Source organism: Hyla sarda, chromosome 2, assembly GCF_029499605.1.
Source record: "Hyla sarda isolate aHylSar1 chromosome 2, aHylSar1.hap1, whole genome shotgun sequence".
In the NCBI taxonomy this organism is placed as follows: Eukaryota; Metazoa; Chordata; class Amphibia; order Anura; family Hylidae; genus Hyla; species Hyla sarda.
In genome coordinates this window covers 20,889,308-20,913,200 of record NC_079190.1, presented here as the reverse complement: position 1 = coordinate 20,913,200, position 23,893 = coordinate 20,889,308, and the positions used below count along the sequence as shown (strand labels likewise).

The window sequence follows — 23,893 nt, the reverse complement described above, 5'->3', positions numbered from 1 at the left end:
CTTTAAGTAATTCCCCACCCACAATATAGGGCAGTGTTTCCTAAACAGTCTGCTTCTAGCTGTTGCAGAACCACAACTCCCAGCATGCCCAGACAGCCAAATGCTGGGATTTGAAGTTTTGCAACAGCTGTAGGCACCCTGCTACTAGAACCAAGCGGACATTGCTGTACCCTTGTTCGGCAATGAATTCCACCAGAAGAATGAGCTAGATTATTCTTTCAGCGGTGGAAGCTTCAGCAGCTAATAAGTACTGGAAGGATTAAGATTTTTTTTAATAGAAGTAATTTACAAATCTGTTTAACTTTCTGCCACCGGTTGATTAAAAAAAAAAATTAAATAAAATAAAAAAAAAGTTTTCCACCAGAGTACCCCTTTAATCTTGGGGTAATCCATTTAACTACATGTGAGGTACAGATCTTCCTGTTCACGGAGTTGGTGCACGGCCAAAGCAAGTGATAAACCGGGGGGGAAGGAGGGATAAAACTGAAAAATAAAAGTGACAAGCGCCCCCCCCAGGAGGAGTCTCAGCCGGGATAGGAGTTATTGTTCTTCCTGCCCCCTGCTTGCAGTTTTAGCTGACTATACCTATATGGTCCTACAAGAAATCCTGTAAAGAAAGCTGTGGATAGGGCTCCTTCCCAGGCGCTTTGTGAGGACTCTGACTGGAAGGGCTGGAGGCTGCAGACAGCTGGGCGAGAGGAGAGGCAGAGAGAAATACATCTGAGAAATGGCAGAACATGGAAGCGAAAAAGGTTATGAATATTGATGGGATTTCCACCCTCCCCAGACACATATGGGTAAAATAGCACAGACAGCAAAGCAGGAGAACCATTGTGATCCCTGGTGTTTGAAGACGTGTCCCTGTCACATGTCCTAGAGCAGCTTTTACCAACCAGGGTGCCTCCAGCTGTTACAAAACTACAACTCCCAGCATGCGGCTGTCCAGGCATGCTGGGAGTTGTACAGGGACCCCTCAACCTACGATGGCCCCGACATACGATCATTTCAAGATACGATCACTCTCAGAGGCAGCATCAACATACGATGCTTTTGTATGTCGGGGCCATCGCATAAACGGCTATCCAGCAGCGCAGACTGCTTCATCTGCCACCAGATAGCCGTTTACGGTGCCCCGTGTGGTCCGCTGACGATCACTTACCTGTCCTCGGGGCTCTGGCGCGTCCTCTTCGGGATCCCCTGGATCGTCGGCGCTCTCCATCGTCGTCATCACGTCGCTGCGCACGCCGTCCCGTCATCCAATAGGAGCGGCGTGCGTAGCGACGTGATGGCGGCGACGGAGGGTGAGGATGCCGGGGAAGCAGAGGCCTTGTCGGAGCGTCGGGGACACGGCAACAGCGATGGACGGCGACATCCAGGGCAGCGGTGATGGTCCGGAACGGCGGGGACAGGTGAGTACAACTTCCTCTAACAGTGGTCTACAACCTGCGGACCTCCAGATGTTGCAAAACTACAACACCCAGCATGCTGGGTGTTGTAGTTTTGCAACATCTGGAGGTCCGCAGGTTGTAGACCACTGTCCTATACTTTACATTGCACGGATCCCTCAACATACGATGGTCCATTTGGAACGGATTACCATCGTATGTTGAGGGACCACTGTAGTTTTGCAACAGCTGGAGGCACCCTGGTTAGGAAACACCGTCCTAGAGAAATGTCAAAAGTTTTATCTGTCGGGAATTGTGAGAAAACAGTCACACACAGGTACAGACACCATATTATGAACTACACTAACTTTACAGCAACTGTAGTATAGTCAAATTAAAAAAATTCCTGGAATACCCCTTTAATAGACCAGAGCTGCAATACCACACACAATCTAAGGACAGGGGTGGTGCTATTTATTTATTTATTTAGGTTTAAAGAAATTAGCTTTGGTTTTTATCTTATTCCTGAACACCACCTTTAATAAGATAGTCCGGGCAGTGATGGAGGCTCAGGTAAGTGGTTGCCAGAACAACAGATCTCCTGGCCGCAATGGTGCTGCGGCTAGGAGATTAGACCCACTGCACCACCAGTGATAGCTGTAACAAGCATTTGAGAGAAGCATCTATAGTGGGGATGAAAAGTTTGGGCACCCCAGGTAAAAATTTGTATTAATGTGCATAAAGAAGCCAAGGAAAGATGGAAAAATCTCCAAAAGGCATCAAATTACAGATTAGACATTCTTATAATATGTCAACAAAAGTTAGATTTTATTTCCATCATTTACACTTTCAAAATAACAGAAAACAAAAAAATGGCGTCTGCAAAAGTTTGGGCACCCTGCAGAATTTATAGCATGCACTGCTCCCTTTGCAAAGCTGAGATCTGCCAGTGTCATGGATTGTTCTCAGTCATCATCTGGGAAGACCAGGTGATGTCAATCTCAAAGGTTTTAAATGCCCAGACTCATCTGACCTTGCCCCAACAATCAGCACCATGGGTTCTTCTAAGCAGTTGTCTAGAAATCTGAAACTGAAAATAGTTGACGCTCACAAAGCTGGAGAAGGTTATAAGAAGATAGCAAAACGTTTTCAGATGTCAATATCCTCTGTTCGGAATGTAATTAAGAAATGGCAGTCATCAGGAACAGTGGAAGTTAAAGCAAGATCTGGAAGACCAAGAAAAATATCAGACAAAACAGCTCGGAGGATTGTGAGAAAAACAATTCAAAACCCACGTTTGACTGCACAATCCCTCCAGAAAGATCTGGCAGACACTGGAGTTGTGGTACACTATTCCACTATAAAGAGATACTTGTACAAATATGGTCCTCATGGAAGAGTCATCGGAAGAAAACCTCTTCTACGTCCTCACCATAAAAATTAGCATTTGAACTTTGCAAATGAACATATAGACAAGCCTGATGCATTTTGGAAACAAGTTCTGTGGACCGATGAGGTTAAAATTGAACTTTTTGGCCGGAATGAGCAAAGGTACGTTTGGAGAAGAAGGGGAACAGAAGTTAATGAAAAGAACCTCTGTCCAACTGTTAAGCATGGGGGTGGATCAATCATGCTTTGGGGTTGTATTGCAGCCAGTGGCACATCTCACGAGTAGAAGGAAAAATGGATTCAAAAACATTTCAGAAAATTTTGGATGCTAACTTTATGCCATCTGTGAAAAAGCTGAAGTTAAAGAGAGGATGGCTTCTACAAATGGATAATGATCCTAAACACACCTCGAAATCCACGGGGGATTACATCAAGAGGCGTAAACTGAAGATTTTGCCATGGCCTTCACAATCTTCTGACCTCAACATAATTGAAAATCTATGGATAGACCTTAAAAGAGCAGTGCGTGACAGACAGCCTAGAAATCTCAAAGAACTGGAAGACTTTTGTAAGGAAGAATGGGCAAAGATACCTCAAACAAGAAATGAAAGACTCTTGGCTGGCTACAAAAAGCGTTTACAAGCTGTGATACTTGCCAAAGGGGGAAGTACAAGATATTAACTCTGCAGGGTGCCCAAACGTTTGCAGACGCCATTTTTTTGTTTTCTGTTATTTTGCAAGTGTAAATGATGGAAATAAAATCTAACTTTTGTTGACATATTATAAGAATGTCTAATCTGTAATTTGATGCCTTTTGGAGATTTTTCCATCTTTCCTTGGCTTCTTTATGCACATTAATACAAATTTTTACCTGGGGTGCCCAAACTTTTGATCCCCACTGTGAATGGTCAGCAGAGGTGCGCAGTGGGTATGGAGCGGGCTCAATAGATTAGATCTGCTATGGGTCGTGAAGGGGTTAACAGAATTGTAACCTTTCCTGTGAGGACAAAAACTACAACTCCCAGCATGTTACACCACAAGAGAGACATGTAGGAGATCACTGCACTAACCCCTTAAAAAAGTTTTTTTTCTCTTTTTAAATGTGTTATCCAGGAAAGAAAAAAAAAAAATACTTTTTTTTAATATATATCTTTTGGCTCCAGAAAGTTAAACAGATTTGTAAATTACTTCTATTAAAAAAATCTTAATCCTTTCAGTACTTATGAGCTTCTGAAGTTGAGTTGTTCTTTTCTGTCTAAGTGCTCTCTGATGACACGTGTCTCGGGAACTGTCCAGAGTAGAAGCAAATCCCCATAGCAAACCTCTTCTACTCTGTGCAGTTCCCGAGACAAGCAGAGATGTCAGCAGAGAGCACTGTTGGCAGACAGAAAAGAACAACTCAACTTCAGCAGCTGATAATTATTGGAAGGATTAAGATTTTTTAATAGAAGTAATTTACAAATCTGTTTAACTTTCTGGAGTCAGTTGATATAAAAAATAAAGTTTTTTTCCCAGGAATACCCCTTTAACTACTAAGTCATGGTCGCCATCTCGACTACTACTGATCAAACCCGATTCACATAATGCAGTGTTTCCCTACCAGAGTGACTCCAGCTGTTGCAAAACCACGACTCCCAGCATGCCCAGACAGCCAAAGGCTGTCTGGGCATGCTGGGAGTCGTAGTTTTGCAACAGCTGGAGGGACCCTGGTTGGGAAACACAAACATAATAAGTCTGTGTGTGCAAAACTATTAACCCATCACTTATAAGTTCCTAGAAAAAACTGATGAACAGAGAAACGCCTGACAAGCCATGGAGAGGGAGCTGTGTCATCTTCACTACAATCTAAGAATCTGGGGGGGATTAGTTGGTGGAAGGGCGTATGTCTTTGTATGACCTCGCGTCTAATGAAATAAAAGATTAAAAATGCAAAAACGGCACCAGATAAACCCGGATTAAGGGCTCACATATGACTGCGGGAGTAAATACGGCTGGAGAAGAATATAAAGCACTGACTGCTGCTTCATTTATACTCAGGGGTGTAACTATAGGGGAAGCACAATACGGGTCAAAACATAAATAAAAAAATTAAAAAAATTAAAAATATATAAATAAAACTACCCCGGGGTCTCATAGCCATCTGTTGCTAAACTACAACTCCCGTTTTGCAACAGCTGGAGGCACTTTGGTTGACAAACATTGGGTGTATGGAAGTCATAGGCTGGAGTCCACTTGACCCCCATTCCCTCTCCCCCCCCCTCCCCCAATAAACCACTTAGTAAAAATGGCCACCATGTAATGTTACATTTTCCCGGCAGCCACTGTAAGCGAAGGGTTAGGGAAGTGTGACCCAGACTTCTATCTGTAAAGGGGCTCTCTGCACGAGATGCTCCCCTTCCACCTTAGTGGAGGGACTGGCCAGGTTTGCAGTTTCCAAAATTTCCCTCCCCGTCCCCCCAACAAAAAACAACTTCTGAAAAGCAACGAGAATTGTAACATTACCAGATCGGGACCTAGACGGCCGTCCAGATCCCTATACAACAGAATACTATACACATGGGCCGGACCTACCTGTGCTCCTGATACAGGGCCGAAGGGGTTAGGTGGTCTCATAACAGGCTGGTTGTATATCAATGCTTGCTGTGGTATTACAGGTACTGGTCCCATCTGCTGAGGCTACAGAAAAGAAAAAAAAAGAAAATATATAGCAGTTTAGCTCCGTCCGCCTGTCAGACATGTGACCTAGGAAGTTCAGCCATCAAAATTAACACATTGCTCTGCTAAGGCCATGTTCACATCAGTGTCTGAGGGTCAATTTGGGGATTCCGTTGAAGAAAACAATCAAAGGGAAAAGTAGAGTCGGATGGATCCCATTGACTTTATGGGGTCTGTCGAGTTTGTTTATTGTCTGCTTATTTAGCAGGATCTGAGCAGACCAAAGTATTTTTTTTTTTTAAGGTCCCTATTGGACATGCCTAAAGAGGTACTCTGCCCTTAGACATCTTATCCCCTATCCAAGGGATAGTGGGTATAAGATTTCTAATCATGGGGAGCGATCTCGGCTGCAGTACCCCAGACATCCGTTGCACGAAGTGAATTTTGCTCCGTGCCGGATGACTGGCAATGCGGGGCGGAGGCTCGTGATGTCACGCCCACCTCAATGCAAGTCTATGGGAGGGGACGTGACTGCCGTCACGCCCCCTCCCATAGACTTGCATTGAGGGGGCGTGGTCATGAAATCCCGAGCCTCCGGCGCTGCACATGATGCACTAAACGAATGCCGGATGCAGCAGGTAGATCGCGATCAGACATCTTATCCCCTATTCTTTGGAAAAGGGATAAGATGTCCAGGGGCCGAGTACCCCTTTAATAGAGCTCGGACACGTGTGAATTTAAAAGGGAAAAAATAATTTTTTTCTATTAATAAATCTTAATCCTTTCAGTACTTATGAGCTGCTGAAGTTGAGTTGTTCTTTTCTAAGTGCTCTCTGATGACATGTGTCTCGGGAACTTTCCAGAGTAGAAGCAAATCCCCATAGCAAACCTATTCTACTCTGTGCAGTTCCCAAGACAAGCAGAGATGTCAGCAGAGAGCACTGTTGCCAGACAGAAAAGAACAACTCAACTTCAGCAGCTGATAATTATTGGAAGGATTAAGATTTAAACATTTTATATTTTTTTTTCCCCTGGAAAACCCCTTTAACCTAATAGGGAACCAGTGAACTGTAGATTTCATTTTTGGAAAATAAATCACATATCCCAAAACTAGTAAAAAGTAAAATTACTGGAAACTGTCAGACTATTCCAGCTATAGTGTTTGCTTGGTCACCATTGCACGGCACTGATCAGTGCTATCGGCGTTCCATTAATGTAGGTTGCTGAGACTGTCTGCACTATTGGAGAGCTGATGGCAGGTAGGGACCCTCCCCCTATTCTCTCAGCTGATCAGGACCCCATGATTTGGTCACGATGGCCCTGATTAGCTCCCTGAGACGGCAATGATTTTAACCGCATCTAGACACCGCAAACAACTTTGATTACTGCATCTAAAGGGTTAATGCCAGACATCTGCCGATTGGCGATGTCCAGTATGAGCCGTAGGTCCTAGCTGCTGATAGTAGGATTTAGGCTAGAGAGACCCAAATTGTGTAAGAAACATAGGAAAAGAGGTGTTTTCCAATACCAGGTATATGACAAACGAACCTTACCATTCCAAACGCTGTGATCCCTGTGGGCGTTGTGGCCGGGTACGCCATTATTGGTGGTGCCTAGGTACATAAATAGAAAAAGAATATTGTATATGTTACAAGCCACACTATGGCAATACAGTTGATATACATTGTATCAGGCCGTTGCTTTGTGGCCATGCAGTGCTGGAGACCCAAAGCAAGAAGTGATGGCTCCTCAGAAGGCGGCTGCTCAGTGATTTGTGCTCAGGATAGTGAATCACAGGCTAAAGACTCCATTCCGGGGGGCGCATGCGCGCAGCTCACTTGTGAGGGCGTGTCCTATGTGAGATCTGTGCCACCTACCGAGAACGGGCCACTATAAGCGCTATTAAAGGGGTACTCCTCTGCCATTCTTTGGAAGCTCCGCTCTCCAGCGTCCGGAAGTTTATTGTTCCGAACGCTGCGCGCGGGCTTCCGCGTTCAGGGCTGCCCCCTTCCCATAGACTTCCGTTGAGGGGGTGGGCGTGACGTCACGAGGGGGCAGCCCTGAACACAGAAGCCCGCGCGCAGCGTTCGGAACAAACTTCTGGACGCTGGGGAGCGGAGCTTCCGAAGAAGGGCAGCGGAGTACCCCTTTAACGCAGCGTCTCAGTGGTGATTTCTTCACTACACCTTCCTAAGATGACCAAGCAAGCACAGTCTACATCTGGCACCTCTCAGACACTGTTATCACAGACTATTACGGACATGTCCCGATCGGTGCCTAAAGCAAAGATGGCGCCGACTCCCTCATGTGCGCCTGACCCGGGCTCCCAGGAAGAGGAGGATATTACCGACTCCTCCACTGCTCCTTTCTCAGACGGACCCTCTTAACCCCACAGACCTGTTCCGCAATATTCAAGCCATGTTTAAAGCCGAACTGGACTCAGCGGTTACAGAATTTACGAGACAGGTGGGCGAACTGGGAACACAGAGTGGCAGACTTAGAGATCAGAGCAGGCAGACGCCATTGGAGCAGACCGCCATGTTACTTCGGAGCACACTGACAGGCTGGATCTACTAGAACTCAAGATAGAAGACCTCGAGAACAGGTCCCGGAGGGCTAATGTCCGTATACGCGGCCTGAGTCTGTGACTGATTTATCGGGGACGGTGACCAAGCCTTTTCAATCTCTCCTGCCGCAATCTGACCCCGGATCCGTATGAATCCACAGGGCCCTGGCTAGGCCCAAGAATGCTGATGTACCCAGAGATGTGGTTCTCTGGTTCCACTACCTGCAGGATCCTCTGGCGGGGTCTCCATCCCCACATTCCCAGGTCTATAGTGTATTTCCATAAGAGAATGGGTGGCCTATCGGGCCCCAATTTTGTGCTTTATTACAAGGCTGCAAGACTGTCTCAGTTGCTTCTCTGCAATGCTTCTGCTTCCTCCCCTAGATAGGTGCGGTTAGAAAATGATCTACTGACCCCTTACACCCTTTCATCTTTACCCCTTACACTCTTTCATCTTTAAAGGGGTAATCCGGCGCTAAGACATCTTATCCCCTATCCACAGCTGTCACGCCCCCTCCATAGGCTTGCATTGAGGGGGCGGAGCGTGACGTCACAGGGGGCGGAGCCGTGATGTCACTATGCTCCGTCCCCGTGATCGCCAGTAATCAGACCCGAAGCGAGCACGCTCCGGGGGCTGATTCTAACTGGGTGCGGCGTGGAAGATCACAAGGGGTCCCCAGCGGTGGGAACCCCCGCGATCAGGCATCTTATCCCCTATCCTTTGGATAGGGGATAAGATGTCTTAGCGCCGGAGTACCCCTTTAATGTGGCATTCTGGTCCGATCACGCAACACGTCCCTCTGACGGCCTCCATATCCCTGTACTCCCTCCCGTTGTGGCGGGTTGTAAGGTTCAAACTCTCCCTGCTTGGTGGACGGCAAACCGGTTACACGCTATCCACCATTTTTTTAGTGGCTAAGAAGCTCATGACTTCTGACCTTTCCATTTCCCGTTTTCACCCCCCTCTCCCTCGGATCATCATAAAACTGACGCAAGTCTTCTCATTTTTGCGTTCCATCACTACCCCAAACACCGTTCATGACTCTAAATTTTATTTAGCCCTATACACACCTCTTCGCACCGGCTCTCTCTATTATTTATGCCTTTTTAAATCAACCACCAAAAAATAAGAAGTCGCCGTTTATGTTACAATGGGAGGAGGACATCCAGGACTCGTTGACTATATCCGAATGGCGCGTATGCTGTGAGTGCCTAAGTAAAGGTAGCTGGCAGGTCTCATTAGTGGAGACAGTGATCCAAATTTTACACAGGACCTATTATGTACCGATAAGACTTCACGTTATATTCCCTGAGGTTTCCCACCGGTGCTTTCGTGGCTGTGGCTCCATGCATCATATTTGGTGGTTTTGCTCCCATGTTGCTTCTTTTTGTTAACAGATTGTCGACCTTCTCTTTACAGTCACGGGGAAGCAATGTCCCTTATGTCCCTAAGTATGTCTCCTGGGACACATACCCACAGGTTTTACCTTTGCTTCCTTTCGCCTCATTCAATTTATACTCCTAGCAGCCGCATTCATATAGCCTCTAAATGGCGCTCCTCAACACTTAACATTTGTTTTTATTTTAAATCAACTGGTGCTAGACAGTTAAACAGATTTGTAAATTACTTCTATTAAAAAAAAAATCTTAATCCTTCCAGTACTTATTACCTGCTGTATGATGCACAGGAAGTGCTTTTATTTTTTACATTTATTTTCAGTGCTCTCTGCCGACACCTCTGTCCATGTCAGGAACTGTGTCCAGAGCAGGAGAGGTTCGCTATGGGGATTTTCTCCTGCTCTGGAAAGTTCCTGATATGGACAGAGGTGTCAGCAGAGAGCACTGCGGTCAGACAGAAAGGAAATTCAAAAAGAAAAGAACTTCCTGTGGATCATACCACAGCTCATTAGTACTGGAAGGATTAAGATTTTTTTTTGTTTTGTTTTTTTATACAAGTAATTTACAAATCTGTTTAACTTTCTGGCACCAGTTGATTTAGAAAACATCATTTTCTAGTGGAGTACCCCTAGACGCTATTCCCCACAAGTGATTTTTCTTTTCTTTTCATGCTGAAAGGACGTATTGTGTCAGAAGTCGGCAGCTGCAAAAAGGTCAAATCTTTAGACAACAGCCATGTTGTTGTAGCAGAGATAACAAGTTATGCCAGTTTGTATATACCAGTGTTTCCCAACCAGGGTGCCTCCAGCTGTGGCCAAACTACAACTCTCAGCATGCCCGGACAGCCGAAGGCTGTCCGGGCATGCTGGGAGTTGTAGTTTGGCCACAGCTGGAGGCACCCTGGTTGGGAAACACTGGTATATGTGGACGGCACAAGACTGACTCCCGCCCACCAACTAAAATCAGACGTCTGACAAAACCAATGTGAAAATCAACTTATAGGTTGGAAAAACAATAAGAAGAAAAAGATGCAGGAATCGAGCACCGACACCTTTATTAGGTTATAGAGCAGAACCTGACCAAACGGAAGTCTAATATACCGGCACGTCCCATGTACACTATAAATACACAGAAGATTTCAGTATAGTGCCCAAAAGGTAGCAAAAAGCCAAATAGACAAATGCAACCATAGTCTCCATGTTTTATCTTCTCTACCAAAGTCTAATATAGTGTTTCCTAAGCAGGGTGCCTCCAGCTGTTAAACTACCAGCAGCAGCAGCATAAAAAGTGATGGATGGGGCAGTTGTATAACTATTTTATATTGTGATCCTATAGAGATAGCAGCAGTATATAGATAGAGCTAGAGGGGGAGGTGTATAACTACTATATATCCTGATCTCATAGAGATAGCAGCAGTATACAGGTAGAGCTGGAGGGGAGGTGTATAACTACTATATATATCCTGATCCCGTAGAGATAGCAGCAGAATACAGATAGAGCTGAAGGGGAGGTGTATAAATACTATTATCCTGATCCCATAGAGATAGCAGCAGCAGCAGTATACAGGTAGAGCTGGAGGGGAGGTGTTTAACTACTGTATATCCTGATCCCATAGAGATATCAGCTGTATACAGGTAGAGCTGGAGGGGAGGTGTATAACTACTATATATATATATCCTGATCCCATAGAGATAGCAGCAGAATACAGATAGAGCTGAAGGGGAGGTGTATAAATACTATTATCCTGATCCCACAGAGATAGTAGCAGCAGTATACAGGTAGAGCTGGAGGGGAGGTGTATAACTACTATATATATCCTGATCCCATAGAGATAGCAGCAGCAGTATACAGGTAGAGCTGGAGGGGAGGTGTATAACTACTATATATCCTGATCCCATTGAGATATCAGCTTTATACAGGTAGAGCTGGAGGGGAGGTGTATAACTACTATATATATATATATCCTGATCCCATAGAGATAGCAGCAGAATACAGATAGAGCTGAAGGGGAGGTGTATAAATACTATTATCCTGATCCCATAGAGATAGTAGCAGCAGTATACAGGTAGAGCTGGAGGGGAGGTGCATAACTACTATATATATCCTGATCCCATAGAGATAGCAGCAGCAGAATACAGATAGAGCTGGAAGAAAGTTGTTTAACTAGTATATATCCTGATTCCACAGTGATTGCAGCAGTACACAGATATATCTAGAGGGGAGGTGTATAAATACCATTATCCTGTTTCCATAGCGATAGCAGCAGCAGCAGTATATAAATAGAGCTAGAGGAGATGTGTATAACTACTATATATCCTGATCCCATAGAGATAGCAGCAGTATACAGATAGAGGGGAGGTGTATGAATACTATTATTCTTATCTAAGAGATAGCAGCAGTATACAGATAGAACTGAAAGGGGAGGTGTATAAATACTATATATCCTGATCCCACAGAGATAGCAGCAGTATACAGATAGATCTAGAGGGGAGGTGTATAAATACTATTATCCTGATCCCATAGCGATAGCAGCAGTATACAGATAGATCTAGAGGGGAGGTGTATAACTACTCTATATCCTGATCCCATAGCGATAGCAGCCGCAGTATACAGATAGAGCTAGAGGAGAGGTGTATAACTACTATATATCCTTTGTCAAGCGGCGTGAGACTGACGAAATGTAGCTATTTTTTGTGACACTTGTGTGACGGAATAAAACATTTTTTCTGCAATTGTGGACTCCATTTTGCTTTCCTCTCTATTCTACATGATGGGTAATCACGCCCCCTCAGCCACTCATGGCCTTCATCATTGCTCTGCTTCGTTGACTAGGGCTTTCAATCACGCTGAGGGGGGTGGGAGTAGGTGAGTATCGCTCCTTGCTCAGGGGACTACTTCCGGGGACAGCGGGGGACACTTTAAAAGATCATATCCACACCATCCCTACCAGCAGGAACATCCCCCAGTGATGGTGGAGAAGATTTTACCTAATATGACGTGTTGCGAGGTTCCCTTTAAGCTACACGTGCACATGGGGCAGCTGTCTGACAGATGTTCATTCAGCTGATCGCTCACTCTCTTCTGATCCCTCTATATATGTAAATATTTGGCTCAACTGAGCATTCATGTGTAGTGCATGTAGAGGGGGTAAGTTGCTGTCAGACTCCATTCGGACAGTAGCTTTTTGCTCAAACAACAATAGGACATTTGATTCCCTAACATCTTCCGGGGAGAGTAAGGAGGCTCCTAATACACAGACGTCAGATGGTCCCAGCTTTGGCCCTAGGGTAGATAATTCGATCCTATAGGAGTCTGGGAGCAGCTTACTCCTTTTTCTCCATTCAGAGCATGCAGAGTGTATTAGGGGGTCAGTCGATATATCCATCGGGTGAATGAGTGTTTAAGGATTAGCTGTCTATAGAGGGAATAAACTTACTCATATCCTTCTATGGAATATGCTTGTTACACTGTTTAAAAGAGAAAAACCAAACCGAAGCACGGACACGCTCCCTTTTAACACCTCACTAGTGATGTAATGTCTCGTGCCGCACTGCAACCAGAGAAAGGCCTGAGACAACACATTTTGTTTGGTGCTAAAAATGAACATCCAGGGCAAAGATCACATAAAAATTGTGAGACCAGCCACCAAGCACAGGTACAGACACTATATTATGAACTACACTAACTTTACAGCTCCTGTAGCATAGTCAAGTAAAAAAAAAAAAAAATCCCTGAATACCCCTTTATTATACAATTCTTCTATGTCTGGAGCCCCATTTTTCTCATACAGAACTCCAAATCCTTTGCATATTCGGGTTATACGATAAAATTCTGTAGGCCTTTAGACACCACTAGGGGGAACTCCCTGTATACTGTATTATAATTAAAAGGGTACTATGCCCCTAGACATCTTATCCCCTATCCAAAGGATGGGGGATAAGATGTCTGAACGCGGGGGTCCCGCCGCTGGGAATCCCTGCGATCTCTCCTGTAGCACCCCGTCATCTGCTGCACGGAGCAAACTTTGCTCCTTGCCTTATGACGGGCGATACAGGAGCCGGAGTATCGTGACATCATGGCCATGCCCCCTTAATACAATGTCCGCCAGTGACTGCCGCCACGCCCTCCCCTTCTAATAGGTAGCATCGAGGGGGCGGGCCATGACTTCACGATCCCTCCCAGTGGCGGGACCCCCGCAATCAGACACCTTATCCCCTATCCTTTGGATAGGGGATAAGATGTCTAGGGGCAGAGTACCCCCTTAAATTCAATGCATGAACAGTATGAAGTATGCTGCCTCTAGTGGTGGAATTAGGTATGAGTAAAAACAGAGCCCTGTGCGATTATATCAATATAAAGCAGTGGTCTCAAAACTGCGGCCCCTCCAAGAAGTTGCAAAACTACAACTCCCCAGAATGCCCGGACAGCCGACTGCTGTCCGGGCATGCTGGAAGTTGTAGTTTTGCACATAACTCAGAGCTGTGTGGACGTTCACTTTCAGCGCTCCAGGGTAATTGCAACAAACAAGAAGAAAAGGAGGGGTCATGCAGAAACCATCATCATTGCAGAAGACAGTCCTCAGCCGTGTCTTCCATAGTTCAGAGGTTAGCTCCGCGGCCCCAAGCCAGAAGAAGCAGGAGGAATCAGGAGGCAGCACTCCATGCCATTAGCGGAAGGTGGAAGGGGGATGCAGGGCAAGAAAACGGATTCGGATCTCTATTCACACAATCAAACCGTGATTAGTGTGGGGCGCCGGCGTAACCGGTGCCCGTGCTGCCACAGCAAAAAGTTAATCACGACTGCATGCCAGATGAAAGCAGAGAGGCTTTATTTATTTTATTTTTTTCAACTTACGTATGGTGGGAAATGCATGCCATTCTGTATTATGGGTCATCGAGACGAACAGTTATACAATGCAATAACACAAGATTAGAACACAAACTTGCACACAAAAAAACGATACAGACATTGATAGCAATAAAGGGGGAGTGGAGGGGGATAGATCCCCTACTGGAAGAGTTTAAACTCAAATCCATGCAGCAAAAAGGGAACAATTAACCTATATGAACTATCCCTAACTAATGGAGCCCTTTATGACTAACCTCTGTATACTGCATATGTTCTTATATCATCAGAGTCAGGTATTTCCTAGTGGTGACTATAGGGGGCATCAATATGTACACGTAAGTTACGTGTCGGAAGTAAGCTATGTCCCGACGTGTTTCACCGATTCCCACAAGGTTCGTCAGGGAATATTCTATCATCAGGAGGAAGGGTTATATAGTCACTTCAGTTATGATAAGTCACTGGCTCCCATTTCTCACCTCTAAAGAATTCCCAACCATAGTGCATTCAGAGGACTCTGTCCCTTAGTTGCTGACACTCATTGGCCCTCATTTACTATTGCAAACCCGACATGTTTTGTCTGGTTGTGCGCCAGATTATGGCGCATTGCGCCAGAAATTCTATCTGCGACAGAATTTAAAAAAAAAATCCTGACTAACACTCCATTTAGCTAAGAAAACCCTAAAAGGGGTGTGCCCATTGGTGAAAGGGGGAGTGGCCACCGAAAAGGGGCGTGTCCTTGACATTTTCATAAAAACCCAACATGTTTACTAAGGTTTCCACAGAAAATGTAATGGATTTGAGCTGAGGAAAACCCTACGTATCAGAGAATGTGTAAAATAAAAAAAGCAAAGTGGAAAATGTAGGAAAACCTTAGTAAATACCGTGGAAAATAAATTGTAGGGAATTAAAAACCCACAAAGAAACCTACACAACACTCTTAGTAAATAAGGGCCGTTATGTTGCATATGATCCTATATCTTCAGAGTCACCGACACTAATCATGTCGGTTTAGCATAGTGGCCACTATGCTAAACTGTCATGACGAGTGTCGGCGACTACGGGACGGAGTCATCTGAACGCACTATAGTTGTGTTTTCTTTGGAGGCGAGAAATGGGAGTCAGTGACGTATCCTAACTGGAGTGACTATATACTCCTTTCTCCAGATGATAGAAAAGTCCCCAGACGAACCTTGTGGGAATTACAGGGAAACACGTCGGGACATCGCTTAAAGGGGTACTCCGGTAGAAATTATTATTTTTTTTTTTAAACCAACTGGTGCCAGAATGTTAAACAGATTTGTAAATTACTTCTATTAAAAAAAATCTTAATCCTTTTAGTACTTTTAGGCAGCTGTATGCTACAGGGGAAGTTATTTTCTGTTTGAATTTCTTTTTTGTCTTGTCCACAGTGCTCTCTGCTGACCCCTCTGTCCGTGTCAGGAACTGTCCAGAGCAGCATAGGTTTTCAATGGGGATTTTCTCCTGCTCTGGACAGTTCCTGATATGGGGCATCATGTGTCCACAGAGAGCACTGTGGACAAGACAAAAAAAAGAAATTCAAAAAGAAAAGAATTTCCTCTGTAGCATACAGCTGCTAAAAAGTACTGGAAGGTTAAAGATTTTTTTAATAGAAGTCATTTACAAATCTGTTTAACTTTCTGGCACCAGCTGATTTAAAAAAATAATAAAAATATAAAAAGGTTTTCCACCGGAAAATCCCTTTAATACGGACACAACTTACATGTTGATTTCACTAGAGTCAATACTAGGAAATACTTGAGTCCAATGATATAGGAACATATGCAGTATATAGGGGTTAGTTATAAAGGATGCCCTTAGTTCCCTTTTTGCGATATGGATTTACACGGATAAAGTACGGTTGAAGCTGGGATGCCGTTCATCAGCCGCGACACGCGAGTGACCTTTTTTTTTTACCCAATAACTGAATGATCTCTGAATAACCAGTGTTTTTACATAAGGACAAACATCATACCTATTATCTCTGATGGTTTTTGAGATATATATATATATATATATGTATGTGTGTGTGTTATTATTGGTAAATTATTAAAGATTCCATTTTAGACAGTTTCCTTCAGTTGTACGACCTGGGTAGTGAATAAATTAAGTTTGGGTGTTGTCATTGATTTTAATTCACTAAGTAGCTGCTGTATTCATGCTCAGACTATGGGTGTGTTCACACACACATATTACGGCCACAAGTCCTGGCCTGACCCGAACTGAAAGGTGTCATCTGAAACGCCGTCAGACCGGGATTTGTTGCCGTAATACGCCTGTGTGGAGCCAGCCTTTCGTAGTGGATCTGTGTGTATATATTCTGCATCCCATGCATGTGAATAGAGAAGTGTTTCCCAACCAGGGTGCCTGCAGCTACTGCAAGACTACATTTCCCAGCATGCCCGAATGGCCTGGTTGGGAAACACTGAAAAAAGAGATTCCACAACCATCTTCATATGCATTGGAAACATTTTCTCGCAGAAATTATGAGGATTTTCCCTATCTGAGTGTCACAGTATATAAGGAATCATATGTGTATATATATATATATATATATATATATATATATATATATATATATATGCAATTCCCTAATACTTTCTAAAGAGTAATGCCAAAGTACTTGCCTACCTTTTCCTTAGAGTATGCCAGTGTCTCCTAACCAGGGTGCCTTAAGTTGGTGCAAAACTACAACTCCCAGCATGCCCTGCATGAGAGTATGCCAGTGTCTCCCAACCAGGGTGACTTCGGCTGTTGCAAAACCACAACTCCCAGCAAGCCCGGCATGAGAGTATGCCAGCGTCTCCCAACCAGGGTGCCTTTAGCTGTTGCAAAACTACTACTCCCAGCATGCCCGGCATGAGAGTATGCCAGTGTCTCTCAACCAGGGTGCCTTTAGCTGTTGCAAAACTACTACTCCCAGCATGCCCGGCATGAGAGTATGCCAGTGTCTCTTTTGCTGTTGCAAAACTACTACTCCCAGCATGCCCGGACAGCCGGAGGCTGTCCGGGCATGCTGGGAGTGGTAGTTTTGCACTAGCTGAAGGCACCCTGGTTGGGAAACCACTGGACTATGGCCCCATTTGGCTGACTCACTGCAGATTTTCCACACACAAATTTCCCTGCAGAAAATCTGCAGCGCTCGTGAAAAATTCATTTAATGAGCTTTCCAAAATGTCAAAAAACACAATGTGGTGCAAATTTTAAATCTGCAACGTCTTGATCATTGTGGAGGTATTGCAGATTTTCTTCACTTTATTTGGGAACAAGGAAATCTGCAATAAATCTACAGGTGTCGTTAACACGAGTTGCAGATCTGCGGATTTAAAATACAACAACAAACACTTTAATCATATTGGCATATATTATGTGGTCGTAACCTTTAGGGCTTATTCGCACTATGGAATCTCTGCCCGGAATATTTTGTCTGGAGCAGGAGGCGGAGCCAAATGAAGCTGGCGTTAGAACAACTCGGAAATGTGCAGTCTCAATAGACGGCAATGCATTTTGGAGCTGATTCCGCCAAAAGAATGAACATGAGACTGGGATTTTTCACTACACCGGAATTTTCACGTCCGCCACGTATATTCCGTAGTGAGAACAATGGGAGGCTGCTGCACCATATTTCCTAAGTAGGATTCTGCTTTAAGAATTGAAGCGGAATGCCGCTCAGAAAATCCGTAGTGTAAATGGACCCTTAAAGGGGGTACGCCACTGGAAAAAAATTTATTTTTATTTTTTTTATCAACTGGTGCCAGAAAGTTAAACAGATTTGCAAATTACTTTCTATTTAAACATTTTAATCCTTCCAGTACTTATCAGCTGCTGTATGTTCCAGAGGAAGTTCTTTTCTTTTTGAATTTCCTTTCTGCCTGACCACAGTGCTCTCTGCTGACACCTCTGTCCATTTTAGAAACTGTCCAGAATAGGAGCCAACCCCCCCATAGCAAACCTCTCCTGCTCCGGACAGTTCCTAAAATGGACAGAGGTGTCAGCAGAGAGCACTGTGGTCAGACAAAAAGGAAATTCAAAAAGAAAAGAACTTCCTGTGGAGCAATATAGCAGCTGATAAGTACTAGAAGGATTAAAATTTTTAAATAGAAGTAATTTACAAATCTGTTTAACTTTCTGCCACCAATTGATTTAAAAACTTTTTTTTCCCTTTAAAGGAGTACTGCAGCCTTATCCATGTGAGAGGTCGAGATGAGGCATCCCCGCCTCTCCCATAAAGCTAAATGAAGGGGGCTTGTCTGTCGACCTCTTAGTGAGGTCGACAACACAAACATTAGCCACGCAGAGCTGCAGCAGTTGCGGGTCCCCGTATGGGAGATAGGGAATAGGTTGTCCAAGGCTGCCGGGAACATCCAAAATTTTAAGGTTAAAATAAATCTGATTAGATTAATATCATACTAAATCTTTATAGTGGTCGGAGCTCTGATATTACAGATACAGAGCTCCAAATTTAACATTGTGCCTGCAGGCAGCTCGAATTTTAGCATTTTAATCTATCCCAGGAGGGGGATTTGGAGCTTTGTATTAGTAAAAACAGAGCTCTGGCCAATATAAAGGTACATTAAGACATTAATCCACTCAGAATTCCTATTGCAATTCAGGTTAAAAGAACGAGACTGTGTTCCAGGGAGGACGTTTACTAAGGGAAAAAAAAAATACATAAATGTTATATATATATATATAGATAGATAGATAGATATAGATAGATAGATATAGATAGATATAGATAGATAGATATAGATAGATATAGATAGATATTATAATTTATATATTTTTTTTTCCTTTAGTAAATGTCCTCCCTGGAACACAGTCTTGTTCTTTTAACCTGAATTGCAATAGGAATTCTGAGTGGATTAATTTCTTAATGTCTATATGTATGTATGTGTATATATATATATATATATATATATATATATATATAACTGATCGATACAACAGTATCTTGTGCTAGATTAGGTCTCCCAATTGTCAGCAAAAAATGAATCCTTTTAGGGAACCTTAAAATATCATTTTATTTCTTTCCATTAAAATATGAAAAACACTCTGGGTATTGATAGTGATGGGTCACCAATAACTACCTTCTTTGATCGCCACCGTCATAAAGTGCATAAGAGATTTGCAACTATTTTTTCATGTGCAATATTTCATTTCACAATACCGGGCAATGTTCAGACTGTGCGGTATTTTTGTGGTTCTTTCTAATTTCTCAGAGCTCACAATATACAGTCTTTTTTGTGTGCAATGTGGCAATTAAAGTGTCCCGTGCCGGCAATTAAAGTGTCCCGTGCCGGTATCTCATGTGCAAAATTGTTTCTCCAAGTGTCACATGTTACACAGTATATTGCAGACTGTTTCCATATAACTAATGCACATGTAGAATGGTGAAATGTTGCACAATGTATCTACAGTCAATATATGTAACACCACAGATTTTTGCACATTGCCACGGCCGTCTTCAGTGCCGCACAGATGAAATGGAGCTGCACGAGCTGCATAAACTAATGGATGCATAAAGAAGGTGGGGACCGGCAGTCCTGAGCATACCACAAGCTCCAGTGCACACAAAAGACGCACTTTACTCCAGCGCACACAAATACGCACCTTACTACCGGAGGAAGAGAAAGATAAGTGGCAATGTGCAAAAATCTGTGGTGTTACATATATTGACTGTAGATACATTGTGCAACATTTCACCATTCTACATGTGCATTAGTTATATGGAAACAGTCTGCAATATACTGTGTAATATGTGACACTTGGAGAAACAATTTTGCACATGAGATACCGGCACGGGACACTTTAATTGCCGGCACGGGACACTTTTATTGCCACATTGCACACAAAAAAGACTGTATATTGTGAGCTCTGAGAAATTAGAAAGAACCACAAAAATACCGCACAGTCTGAACATTGCCCGGTATTGTGAAATGAAATATTGCACATGAAAAAATAGTTGCAAATCTCTTATGCACTTTATGACGGTGGCGATCAAAGAAGGTAGTTATTGGTGACCCATCACTATCAATACCCAGAGTGTTTTTCATATTTTAATGGAAAGAAATAAAATGATATTTTAAGGTTCCCTAAAACGATTCATTATATATATATATATATATATATATATATATATATATATATATATATATTTGTATATAATATTTGTTTGTATATAATATACTTATATAGAATATATTTGTAAATATATAAATAAAAAACAAAAAATAAAAATAAAAAATATGTATATATATATATATATATATATATATATATATATATATATATATATACACACACACACACACATTTTTTTATTATATATTTACAAATATATTCTATATAAGTATATTATATATATTTTTTTTTATTATTATTATTATTTTTTTAAATCTATAAATAGCTTTTTAGCTCAGATGGCACTTACCAGAGTCGCCGGGTTCCAGGTTGTGGTTGGGGCCACTTTTGGTTGCCAATTGGTCCCTCCTGTTAGTCTCTTTTCTCCGGGCTGACTCCAGTGAACATCACTGAAATTATATTACAAACCATCAGTCAATGCAATCTAGAAAAGTCCATACAAATCCCTACGATCAAAACCCTTTACCCTTCAAAAGTAAAAAAAAAAAACAAACAAAAAAATAAAACACTCACTTTTTTGTTGTCCCGTTGCCGATGCCCAGATCTAAGAGAGAAACAGAAGTGGAATGAGCGGAGAAGATCACATGGACCACAAGAAGTGTCACCATAATTGATACTCACTGCCCACAAGGTTGGCCAGAGAGGAGTCCAGGTCGTCGGACACCAGCTTGCCGGGTGGGTTTTTGGATGAGGGGATGCTCTGATTTTGAGAAGATACGGTTGGCTTCAGTAGGCCTCCCATGTCATCAAAACCTTAAAGAGAAAACACAAAAAACTATAGTTGTTAAAGTTGGCCCAAGAGGAAACATTTTTACCTATCTAACAAATGAACATATATATTAGTAAACAAAGTTATTTTACCACCCCTCATACTTTCCTTCTGCTCTGTTGTCTTCAACTCAACTTCCTGCCTGATGTACACCCTGCAGCGACTTGGCTGTGTACACTCTAGCTGGGAATCTAGCCAACTCTACCTCCCTCCCATTATGCGATGTGTTCCAGTCAAGAAGGTGTAGTGCAGTGTTTGCCGAACAGTGTGTCTCCAGCTGTTGCAAAACCACTACTCCCCGCATGCCCGGACAGCCTTTGGCTGTCCGGGCATGTGGGGAGTTGTAGCTTTGCAACAGCTGGAGACACACTGTTTGGCAAACACTGGGGCAGTGAAAGAGACAGTCAGCTGAGTTCCCAGATAGAATGTAAAAAGGAACAGGAAGTTGACACAGGATGTACACCAGGCAGGAAGTTTGCATCAAAAGCAAAAGGATACAAAATGTGATGACGCTGTTTTTTTCCCCTGAAAGAAAGCTGACAGGTTTTTCCTAATCCATGAATATGGGAAGGTTACTCCCTATCTACAGATGTTAGGGGATAACAAGATGATTGATTGGGGTAGGGCATGGCCAACCTCTGGGTCCCCCCCCAATAAATAAAAAAATAAGCCACTTTTTACTCCTGCTACTTAACCCCTTAAGGACTCAGGGTTTTTCAGTTTTTGCACTTTCGTTTTTTCCTCCTTACCTTTTAAAAATCATAACCCTTTCAATGTTCCACCTAAAAATCCATATTATGGCTTATTTTTTGCGTCGCCAATTCTACTTTGCAGTGACATTAGTCATTTTACCCAAAAATGCACGGCGAAACGGAAAAAAAAAATCATTGTGCGACAAAATAAAAAAAAAACGCCATTTTGTAACTTTTGGGGGCTTCCGTTTCTACGCAGTGCATATTTCGGTAAAAATTACACCTTATCATTATTCTGTAGGTCCATACGGTTAAAATGATACCCTACTTATACAGGTTTGATTTTGTCGCACTTCTGGAAAAAATCATAACTACATGCAGGAAAATTTTTACGTTTAAAAATGTCATCTTCTGACCCCTATAACTTTTTTTATTTTTCCACGTACAGGGCGGTGTGAGGACTCATTTTTTGCGCCGTGATCTGAAGTTTTTATCGGTATGATTTTTGTTTTGATCGGACTTTTTGATCACTTTTTATTCATTTTTTAATGTTATAAAAAGTTACCAAAATACGCTTTTTTGGACTTTGGAATTTTTTTGCGCATACGCCATTGACCGTACGGATTAATTAATGATATGTTTTTATAGTTCGGACATTTACGCACGCGGCGATACCACATATGTTTATTTGTATTTTTTTTTACACTGTTTTATTTTTTTTATGGGAAAAGGGGGGTGATTCAAACTTTTATTAGGGAAGGGGTTAAATGACCTTTATTAACACTTTTTTTTTACATTTTTTTTGCAGTGTTATAGTTCCCATAGGGACCTATAACACTGCACACACTGATCTCTTATACTGATCATTGTTATCCCATAGGGACCTATAACACTGCACACACTGATCTCATATGCTGATCACTGGCGTGCATTAACACGCCTGTGATCAGCATTATCGGCGCTTGACTGCTCCTGCCTGGATCTCAGGCACGGAGCAGTCATTCGTCGATCGGACACCGAGGAGGCAGGTAAGAGCCCTCCCGGTGTCCGATCAGCTGTTCGGGACGCCGCGATTTCACCGCGGCGGTCCCGAACAGCCCGACTGAGCAGCCGGGATACTTTCAGTTTCACTTTAAAAGCGGCGGTCAGCTTTGACCGCCGCTTCTAAAGGGTTAATACCGCACATCGCCGCGATCGGCGATGTGTGGTATTAGCCGCGGGTCCCGGCCGTTGATTAGCGCCGGGACCCACGCGATATGATGCGGGATCGCGGTGCGATCCCGCTTCATATCGCGGGAGGCGGCGCAGGACGTAAATATACGTCCTGCGTCGTTAAGGGGTTAAAGAGGTACTCTGGTGGATAACTTTATTTTTTTTATTAAAGCAACTCGTGCCATAAAATTAGACAGATTTGTAAATGTCTTCTATTAAAAATTCTTAATCCTTCCAGTACTTATTAGTGGCTGTATACTACAGAGGAAATTATTTTCTGTCACGAGCACAGTGCTCTCTGCTGCCACTTCTGTCCATTTTAGGTAACTGTCCAGAGCAGCATATGTTTGCTATGGGGATTTGTTCCTACTCTGGACAGTTCCTGACATTGACAGAGGTGTCAGCAGAGAGCACTGTAGACAGACAGAAAATAAATCCAAAAAGAAAATATTTTTTTAGTATACAGCTGCTAATAAGTATTGGGAGGATTAAGATTTTTTTTAATAGAAGTAATTTTCAAATCTGTTTAACTTCTGGCACTAAAAAAAAAAAGTTTTTCACTGGAGTACCCCTTTAATAAAATCTTATTCCGCCCTGATTGAAAGGACTCCCTTACTATTAAAATGGGTTATCTAGGAATAGAAACGGATTACTTCTTCCAAAAACAGCTCCACACCTGTCTCCAGGTTTTGTGTAGTATTGCAGCTCAGTTCTATTGAAGTGAATGGAGCCAAGCAGTAAGACCACACAAAACCGAAGGTCAGGCGTGGTGCTGTTTTTGGAAGAAATTATTTCTATGTTTCTATCCCTGGACAAC

At 43.0% G+C, this 23,893-nt stretch overlaps 1 protein-coding gene across 16 annotated transcripts in view; it reads right to left on the bottom strand.

The window, feature by feature from the left end:
• Positions 1-23,893, bottom strand: part of PICALM (phosphatidylinositol binding clathrin assembly protein) — a 129,882-nt gene that overhangs the window by 5,352 nt on the left and 100,637 nt on the right. For 11 of the 16 annotated variants that reach the window (XM_056561301.1, XM_056561306.1, XM_056561309.1 and 8 more), the window contains 7 exons: positions 21,025-21,156; positions 20,917-20,947; positions 20,693-20,792; positions 14,248-14,271; positions 6,983-7,042; positions 5,346-5,450; positions 586-688 (listed from right to left, as the gene is read on the bottom strand). In XM_056561301.1, coding sequence (XP_056417276.1) covers positions 596-688; positions 5,346-5,450; positions 6,983-7,042; positions 14,248-14,271; positions 20,693-20,792; positions 20,917-20,947; positions 21,025-21,156 — 545 coding nt within the window. In that variant the 3' untranslated portion in view covers positions 586-595. The remainder of the gene's footprint in view (positions 1-585; positions 689-5,345; positions 5,451-6,982; positions 7,043-14,247; positions 14,272-20,692; positions 20,793-20,916; positions 20,948-21,024; positions 21,157-23,893) is intronic. The other 5 variants (XM_056561304.1, XM_056561317.1, XM_056561315.1 and 2 more) reach the window with 2 other exon arrangements.